The sequence below is a fragment of the Oncorhynchus keta genome, unplaced genomic scaffold (assembly GCF_023373465.1).
Source record: "Oncorhynchus keta strain PuntledgeMale-10-30-2019 unplaced genomic scaffold, Oket_V2 Un_scaffold_3664_pilon_pilon, whole genome shotgun sequence".
Classification (NCBI taxonomy): domain Eukaryota; kingdom Metazoa; phylum Chordata; class Actinopteri; order Salmoniformes; family Salmonidae; genus Oncorhynchus; species Oncorhynchus keta.
Window position 1 is genome coordinate 487,464 of NW_026290923.1, and position 10,037 is coordinate 497,500.

Genomic DNA, 10,037 nt, shown 5'->3' on the forward strand with positions numbered 1-10,037 from the left:
GCCACTGCGAGGACGATCAGCTGTCCATCCTGTCTCCCTGTAGCACTGTCTTAGGTGTCTCACAGTACGGACATTGCAATTTATTGCCCTGGCCACATCTGCAGTCCTCATGCCTCCTTGCAGCATGCCAAAGGCACGTTCACACAGATGAGCAGGGACCCTGGGCATCTTTCTTTTGGTGTTTTACAGAGTCAGTAGAAAGGCCTCTTTAGTGTCCTAAGTTTTCTTAACTGTGACCTTAATTGCCTAACATCTGTAAGCTGCTAGTGTCTTAACGACCATTTCACAGGTGCATATTCATTAATTGTTTATGGTTCATTGAACAAGCAGGGAAACAGTGTTTAAACCTTTTACAATGAAGAGTTATATGGATTTGTATGAATTATCTTTGAAAGACAGGGTCCTCAAAAATGGACTTTACATTTTTTGTTGAGTTTATGAGATACAACCATCCCAGCTCTGCAGGTTTTGTTGGCGAAGAGACAGAATCATTAGATCATTTGTTTTGGTACTGTCCATATGTAACAGGTCATTCCTGCAGGTTCAGGAATGGCAAAAAAAATTGCAACATTTACCTGGAGCAAAACTCTGCAGAGTGATTTAAAAAAAGTCATAGTCAATTTATCAATAATATAGTAATACTTTTTGCAAGATGTTTTATCTTTCATTTACAATCTGTAGAAGCTATGAGAATAGAAAGGTTCAGAAGTGTTGTGAAGCATCACAGTACAGTGGGAAAATATATGGCAAATAGAAATCAAGACTGGATGGTGTTCAGAGATAGATGGGAGGGGTTTAGGGGAGCTGAAGGACTGGATGGTGATCAGAGATAGATGGGAGGGGTTGAGGGGAGCTGAAGGACTGGATGGTGTTAGGAGATAGATGGGAGGGGTTGAGGGGAGCTGAAGTACTGGATGGTGTTAGGAGATAGATGGGAGGGGTTGAGGGGAGCTGAAGTACTGGATGGTGTTCAGAGATAGATGGGAGGGTTGAGGGGAGCTGAAGACTGGATGGTGTTCAGAGATAGATGGGAGGGGTTGAGGGAGCTGAAGTACTGGATGGTGTTCAGAGATAGATGGGAGGGGTTGAGGGGAGCTGAAGGACTGGATGGTGTTCAGAGATAGATGGGAGGGGTTGAGGGAGCTGAAGAACTGGACGGTGTTCAGAGATAGATGGGAGGGGTTGAATGGAGCTGAAGGATGGGACTGGATGGTGATCAGAGATAGATGGGAGGGGTTGAGGGGAGCTGAAGGACTGGATGGTGTTCAGAGATAGATGGGAGGGTTTGAGGGGAGCTGAAGGATGGGACTGGATGGTGTTCAGAGATAGATGGGAGGGTTGAGGGGAGCTGAAGGACTGGATGGTGTTCAGAGATAGATGGGAGGGGTTGAGGGGAGCTGAAGGATGGGACTGGATGGTGTTCAGAGATAGATGGGAGGGTTGAGAGGGAGCTGGAGGACTGGATGGTGTTCAGAGATAGATGGGAGGGTTGAGGGAGCTGAAGGATGGGACTGGATGGTGTTCAGAGATAGATGGGAGGGGTTGAGGGAGCTGAAGGACTGGATGGTGTTCAGAGATAGATGGGAGGGTTGAGGAGCTGAAGGACTGGATGGTGTTCAGAGATAGATGGGAGGGGTTGAGGGGAGCTGAAGGACTGGATGGTGTTCAGAGATAGATGGGAGGGGTTGAGGGAGCTGAAGGACTGGATGGTGTTCAGAGATAGATGGGAGGGGTTGAGGGAGCTGAAGGACTGGATGGTGTTCAGAGATAGATGGGAGGGGTTGAGGGAGCTGAAGGATGGGACTGGATGGTGTTCAGAGATAGATGGGAGGGGTTGAATGGAGCTGAAGGACTGGATGGTGTTCAGAGATAGATGGGAGGGGTTGAGGGGAGCTGAAGGACTGGATGGTGTTCAGAGATAGATGGGAGGGGTTGAGGGGAGCTGAAGGACTGGATGGTGTTCAGAGATAGATGGGAGGGGTTGAGGGGAGCTGAAGGACTGGATGGTGTTCAGAGATAGATGGGAGGGGTTGAGGGGAGCTGAAGGACTGGATGGTGTTCAGAGATAGATGGGAGGGGTTGAGGGGAGCTGAAGGACTGGATGGTGTTCAGAGATAGATGGGAGGGGTTGAGGGGAGCTGAAAGGACTGGATGGTGTTCAGAGATAGATGGGAGGGGTTGAGGGGAGCTGAAGGACTGGATGGTGTTCAGAGATAGATGGGAGGGGTTGAGGGGAGCTGAAGGACTGGATGGTGTTCAGAGATAGATGGGAGGGGTTGAGGGGAGCTGAAGGACTGGATGGTGTTCAGAGATAGATGGGAGGGTTGAGGGAGCTGAAGGACTGGATGGTGTTCAGAGATAGATGGGAGGGGTTGAGGAGCTGAAGGACTAGATGGTGTTGAGAGATAGATGGGAGGGTTGAGGGAGCTGAAGGGTGGGACTGGATGGTGTTCAGAGATAGATGGGAGGGTTGAGGGGAGCTGAAGGACTGGATGGTGTTCAGAGATAGATGGGAGGGGTTGAGGGGAGCTGAAGGACTGGATGGTGTTAGGAGATAGATGGGAGGGGTTGAGGGGAGCTGAAGATGGGACTGGATGGTGTTCAGAGATAGATGGGAGGGGTTGAGGGGAGCTGAAGGACTGGATGGTGTTCAGAGATAGATGGGAGGGGGTTGAGGGAGCTGAAGTACTGGATGGTGTTAAGAGATAGATGGGGGGGTTGAGGGGAGCTGAAGGACTGGATGGTGTTCAGAGTTAGATGGGAGGGGTTGAGGAGCTGAAGGACTGGATGGATGGTGTTCAGAGATAGATGGGAGGGTTGAGGGGAGCTGAAGATACTGGATGGTGTTCAGAGATAGATGGGAGGGGTTGAGGGGAGCTGAAGGATGGGACTGGATGGTGTTCAGAGATAGATGGGAGGGTTAGATGGGGGAGCTGAAGGCTGGGACTGGATGGTGTTCAGAGTTAGATGGGAGGGTTGAGGGGAGCTGAAGGACTGGATGGTGTTCAGAGATAGATGGGAGGGGTTGAGGGGAGCTGAAGGACTGGATGGTGTTCAGAGATAGATGGGAGGGGTTGAGGGAGCTGAAGGACTGGATGGTGTTGAGAGATAGATGGGAGGGGTTGGGGAGCTGAAGGACTGGATGGTGTTCAGAGATAGATGGGAGGGGTTGAGGGGAGCTGAAGGACTGGATGGTGTTCAGAGATAGATGGGAGGGTTGAGGGAGCTGAAGGACTGGATGGTGTTCAGAGATAGATGGGAGGGGTTGAGGGGAGCTGAAGGACTGGATGGTGTTAAGAGATAGATGGGAGGGGTTGAGCTGGGGAGCTGAAGAGGGGATGGGACTGGATGGTGATCAGAGATAGATGGGAGGGGTTGAGGGAGCTGAAGGATGGGACTGGATGGTGTTCAGAGATAGATGGGAGGGTTGAGGGAGCTGAAGGACTGGATGGTGTTCAGAGATAGAGATAGATGGGAGGGGTTGAGGGGAGCTGAAGGATGGGACTGAATGGTGATCAGAGATAGATGGGAGGGGTTGAGGGGAGCTGAAGGGTGGGACTGGATGGTGTTCAGAGTTAGATGGGAAGGGTTGAGGGGAGCTGAAGGATGGGACTGGATGGTGTTAGGAGATAGATGGGAGGGGTTGAGGGGAGCTGAAGGATGGGACTGGATGGTGTTAGGAGATAGATGGGAGGGGTTGAGGGGAGCTGAAGGATGGGACTGGATGGTGATCAGAGATAGATGGGAGGGGTTGAGGGGAGCTGAAGGATGGGACTGGATGGTGTTAGGAGATAGATGGGAGGGGTTGAGGGGAGCTGAAGGATGGGACTGGATGGTGTTCAGAGATAGATGGGAGGGGTTGAGGGGAGCTGAAGGATGGGACTGGATGGTGTTCAGAGATAGATGGGAGGGGTTGAGGGGAGCTGAAGGATGGGACTGGATGGTGTTCAGAGATAGATGGGAGGGGTTGAATGGAGCTGAAGGATGGGACTGGATGGTGTTCAGAGATAGATGAGAGGGGTTGAGGGGAGCTGAAGGGTGGGACTGGATGGTGTTCAGAGATAGATGAGAGGGTTGAGGGGAGCTGAAGGGTGGGACTGGATGGTGTTCAGAAATAGATGGGAGGGGTTGAATGGAGCTGAAGGATGGGACTGGATGGTGTTCAGAGATAGATGAGGGGTTGAGGGGAGCTGGAGCTGAAGGGGGTGGGACTGGATGGTGATCAGAGATAGATGGGAGGGGTTGAGCTGGGGAGCTGAAGGATGGGACTGGATGGTGTTCAGAGATAGATGGGAGGGTTGAATGGAGCTGAAGGATGGGACTGGATGGTGATCAGAGATAGATGGGAGGGGTTGAGGGGAGCTGAAGGGTGGGACTGGATGGTGTTCAGAGATAGATGGGAGGGGTTGAGGGGAGCTGAAGGACTGGATGGTCTTTAGAGATAGATGGGAGGGGTTGAGGGGAGCTGAAGGACTGGATGGTGTTAAGAGATAGATGGGAGGGGTTGAGGGGAGCTGAAGGACTGGATGGTGTTAAGAGATAGATGGGAGGGGTTGAGGGGAGCTGAAGGATGGGACTGGATGGTGTTCAGAGATAGATGGGAGGGGTTGAGGGGAGCTGAAGGGTGGGACTGGATGGTGTTCAGAGTTAGATGGGAGGGGTTGAGGGGAGCTGAAGGATGGGACTGGATGGTGATCAGAGATAGATGGGAGGGGTTGAGGGGAGCTGAAGGACTGGATGGTGTTAAGAGATAGATGGGAGGGGTTGAGGGGAGCTGAAGTACTGGATGGTGTTAAGAGATAGATGGGAGGGGTTGAGGGGAGCTGAAGGATGGGACTGGATGGTGATCAGAGATAGATGGGAGGGGTTGAGGGGAGCTGAAGGGTGGGACTGGATGGTGATCAGAGTTAGATGGGAGGGGTTGAGTGGAGCTGAAGGATGGGACTGGATGGTGTTCAGGAGATAGATGGGAGGGGTTGAGGGGGGAGCTGAAGGATGGGACTGGATGGTGTTCAGAGATAGATGGGAGGGGTTGAGGGGAGCTGAAGGATGGGACTGGATGGTGATCAGAGATAGATGAGATGGGTTGGGGAGCTGAAGGATGGGACTGGATGGTGTTCAGGAGATAGATGGGAGGGGTTGAGGGAGCTGAAGGATGGGACTGGATGGTGTTCAGAGATAGATGGGAGGGTTTGAGGACTGGAGCTGAAGGATGGGACTGGATGGTGTTCAGAGATAGATGGGAGGGTTTGAGGGGAGCTGAAGGATGGGACTGGATGGTGATCAGAGATAGATGGGAGGGGTTGAATGGAGCTGAAGGATGGGACTGGATGGTGTTCAGAGATAGATGGGAGGGTTGAGGGGAGCTGAAGGAGGACTGGATGGTGTTAGATGGGATAGATGGGACTGGATGGTTCAGAGAATGGAGCTGAAGGATGACTGGATGGTGTTCAGAGATAGATGGGAGGGGTTGAGGGAGCTGAAGGGGGTTGATAGATGGGAGGGGAGCTGAAGGGTGGGACTGGATGGTGTTCAGAAATAGATGGGAGGGGTTGAGGGGAGCTGAAGGATGGGACTGGATGGTGATCAGAGTTAGATGGGAGAGGTTGAAGGGAGCTGAAGGATGGGACTGGATGGTGTTTAGAGATAGATGGGAGGGGTTGAATGGAGCTGAAGGATGGGACTGGATGGTGTTTAGAGATAGATGGGAGGGGTTGAGGGGAGCTGAAGGATGGGACTGGGTGGTGTTTAGCGATAGATGGGAGGGGTTGAATGGAGCTGAAGGACTGGATGGTGTTAAGAGATAGATGGGAGGGGTTGAATGGAGCTGAAGGACTGGATGGTGTTCAGAGATAGATGGGAGGGGTTGAGGGGAGCTGAAGGACTGGATGGTGTTCAGAGATAGATGGGAGGGGTTGAGGGGAGCGGAAGGACTGGATGGTGTTCAGAGATAGATGGGAGGGGTTGAGGGGAGCTGAAGGATGGGACTGAAAACAACAAGATAACTAATGTAAAATATAGTGGGTCCGTAAAATGTATGTAGTCGGTATTAACTGGAAGTAGAAGCCTAAGTGTTGTTGTCCATTAATTTAGTCCAATTAGGGCAGGGGTGTTGGGTTAGGGGGAAATAATTAAGGAAAATATATTTACAAAAAATCCAGTATATATGGGGGATTGGAAATGGTGCATTACATTGATGGAAGCTACAATACAATGTTACAGTTGATCTAAAAAACCCTTGGTGAGAAACCACGTTGCTCCTTTCATATTTCTATTGATCCTGTATTGATCATCAGCATCATGTTATGGGTATGACTGTCACTGCCAGGGACCAGGGTGTTTGTCAGCATCATGTTATGGGTATGACTGTCACTGCCAGGGACCAGGGTGTTTGTCAGCATCATGTTATGGGTATGACTGTCACTGCCAGGGACCAGGGTGTTTGTCAGCATCATGTTATGGGTATGACTGTCACTGCCAGGGAAACATCATGTTAATGACTGTCACTAGGGACCAGGGTGTTTGTCAGCATCATGTTATGGGTATTTCACACAGGGACCAGGGTGTTTGTCAGCATCATGTTATGGGTATGACTGTCACTGACAGGGACCAGGGTGTTTGTCAGCATCATGTTATGGGTATGACTGTCACTGCCAGGGACCAGGGTGTTTGTCAGGATCTACAAAGGAGCAAAGTTAGAGGAAGACCTGCCTCAGTCTTCTGAAAACCTAATGGATAGAGTTGTATTTTTCACACACACACACACACACACACACACACACACACACACACACACACACACACACACACACACACACACACACACACACACACACACACACACACACACACACACACACACACACACACGTGACCATGGCCCTGGAGATGTGAAACCTGCTGAGGATGCAGATGTGACCAAAGGTTCTGCTTTGGTTCCAGTTCCCTGAGGACATAACACCTCCTCCCCTCCCTCTCTCTCTCTGTTTCTCTCCCTCCCTCCTCTCTCTGTTTCTCTCTCTCCCTCCTCTCTCTCTGTTTCTCTCTCTCTGTCTCCTCTCTCTCTCTGTTTTCTCTCTCTCTGTTTCTCTCTCTCTGTTTCTCTCTCTCTGTTTCTCTCTCTCTCTCTCTGTGTTTCTCTCTCTCTCTTTCTCTCTCTCTCTGTTTCTCTCTCTCTGTTTCTCTCTCTCTGTTTCTCTCTCTCTGTTTCTCTCTCTCTCTGTTTCTCTCTCTGTGACTCTCTCTCGCTCTCTCTCTCTGTCTGTCTCCTCATACTACAATCACACAGCATACAGTATTGTACAATATTGTGCATCTTCTCTACTGCAGGTAAGTCTGTTTTATCTGAGATATAACCGGATATAACCTGTTATAGTATATTCACTTCTGTCCTCTACTGCTGTAGTTTGTGTCACAACAGTTGAACTGAACTTGTTGATAAAGTTGTTAAATCAGTATGACTTTCTGTTTCTGTTTTTACACAGGTTTTTGTGTTGTAGACATAATTAAAAACAAATTTCAGCTGGTGTTGATCGTTTTATCTCTCCTCTCCTCTCCTCTCCTCTCCTCTCCTCTCCTCTCCTCTCCTCTCCTCTCCCCTCTCCCTCCTCCTCTCCTCTCCTCTCCTCTCCTCTCCTCTCCTCTCCTCTCCTCTCCTCTACTTTTCTCCTGTCCCGTCTCTTCTCAACTCTCCACGCTTTCCTCTCTCCTCTCTTTTCCAAGTCTCTCTTCAGTGGTTGCTATGGTCTGTTTTTGCATTGCTATGGGAGCTATGCTCTCATTGGCTCTGCCTGACCTGGTTACCATGGAGACCTGTACATCGGCGGGGACGCCTGGACTGCATGGTTTCCCAGGGTTACCAGGAAGGGACGGACGAGATGGAGAGACGGGGGAGAAGGGAGTGCCAGGTACACCCCCCCCACCCACACCTGGTACATTCCAGGGTACATGATCACATCTCAAAACGTTCCCTCTTCTGTCCAGGTGTTGTATCTGGACCAGGCCAGATACCAGAGGGGGGCCAGAAGGGGGAGCCGGGTGTGAAAGGAGCGGTTGGGAAACTAGGTCGTAGTGGTGTGAGAGGAGATAAGGGATCCCCAGGGTCAGAGGGACCCCAGGGAGAGCCAGGGGAGTCGGGCTCAGCAGGGTCTCTGTTCCATTCTGCCTTCAGCGTGGCCAGAGGCACCGCCAGCCCCCCAGAGAAGGCCAGCCCCATCAGATTTACCTCTGTCATCACTGATGTTAACAAGGACTACAACACAGAGACTGGACGCTTCAGGTAATGCCGGGCTACACAACTTTCTAAATCCTAACATTACTGAGGCTCTCACAACGACCGCCTCTCCTGTAGTTTTGTCTTGCCAACGTACGTAGTGGTGCGCACATGTCTTCTCTTGGTTCTGAGGATTCTCGATACCAAGCTCTTAACGTAGCTAGAAACGAGCTGTGACGAGTCAGACATTCACGCTTGCCATACAAAGTTGAAATATCTAGCCAATACATTTTGAATTGAATATCATTGCCTGTGAATATCAGAGTTGTAACCATTTGACACACTGGCTAAAGCAAATACCCATAGTGCTCTTCTAGTACACACGTCTCCACATTCTGGGGGAAACAACGGCATCATCTCACTGGCTTCTTTTCTGAGCTCATTGGCTATCGCTGCTCACTGTTCTCAAAACGTGTCGTTACATATATCACACTACAAGAGCATTGCAGATTTGAACATTTTGGGCCGTGTGGGACTGCTCAAAAAGGGGATCGTAGCGCTCAGCATCTCTGACCTGCTCTGTGCTGTCTGCATGGCCGAGTAGGCAACAACATTTGGATTTTGTCTCTGATCTTAAAAATGTATTTAGGAAAGTTAAAATCATGTATTGTCTGACTGTCCTTTCAATGCTGAGAGCCCGTACTGCAGCATTTAATGTCAGCAGAAGGACCCCCGGTGGCTCGCGACGTGTAAGGCAAGCAGGTACGCCAATCCATTAGGGCTGCAAAAAGACAATAGACTCAAACTTGAATTGATGTTCGACAACTCAGACTTGCGACACGTGGCAAGGACTGAAGACTTTAACAGACTGCAAGGAGACACTCCCTGTCACACTGACCTGGTCATCATGAAGTGCTTCGAGAGGCTGGTCATAGCCCACATCAAGGCCAGTATGCCAGGCACACTGGACACACTAGTGAGGAGGGAACATGCCCCGTTCCACATCAACAGCAGTAGAGAGAGTCAGCAGTTTGAAGTTCCTTGGCGTCCACATTGGCGTCCACATTACCAAGGACTTGTCATGGACCAACAACACGACCACTCTGGTCAAGAGTGGGCAACAGCGTCTCTAGTTCTTAAGGCGGTGAAGATATTATGCATGCCGCCCCAGGTCCTCTCCAAATAATACTGCTGCACCATCGAGAGCATCCTGACCCAGTTGAATCACAGCCTGGTACGGGAATTGCTCCGTCCACAATTGCAAGGCCCTCCAGTGGGTGGTGAAGACCATGCTCCCACACATCCAGGACAACTACTTGAAATGGTGCCTGAGGAAGGCACTCAGCATCATCACACACCCCAGCCAAGAGCTGTTCTCTCCCTTGCCTTTGGGCAGACGGTATCGGAGCATGAGGTCTGATACCAAAAGGCTCACAGACAGTTTCTATCTACAAGCCATCAGACTGCTGAACACTTGATCTGGACTGACCACCTGCTCTGATTCTCCACACCCACATACAGATATCCACTCACCCCCACCCACATACAGATATCCACTCATCCCCACCCACACAGATATCCACTCATCCCCACGCACACAGATATCCACTCATCCCCACCCACACACAGATATCCACTCATCCCCACCCACACAGATATCCACTCATCCCCACCCACACAGATATCCACTCATCCCCACCCACACAGATATCCACTCATCCCCACACATACAGATATCCACTCATCCACACCCACATACAGATATCCACTCACCCCCCACACAGATATCCACTCATCCCCCACACACAGATATCCACTCATCCCC

The 10,037-nt window shown here is 50.7% G+C and overlaps 1 protein-coding gene across 1 annotated transcript in view; it reads left to right on the top strand.

Annotated features, from left to right (window-relative positions):
• Positions 1-7,165: 7,165 nt before the first annotated feature.
• Positions 7,166-10,037, top strand: part of c1qc (complement component 1, q subcomponent, C chain) — a 7,243-nt gene continuing 4,371 nt past the window's right edge. Inside the window, exons 1-3 of the mRNA XM_052516102.1 lie at positions 7,166-7,329; positions 7,723-7,907; positions 7,984-8,278. Of these exons, the coding sequence (XP_052372062.1) occupies positions 7,742-7,907; positions 7,984-8,278 (461 nt within the window). The 5' untranslated portion in view covers positions 7,166-7,329; positions 7,723-7,741. The remainder of the gene's footprint in view (positions 7,330-7,722; positions 7,908-7,983; positions 8,279-10,037) is intronic.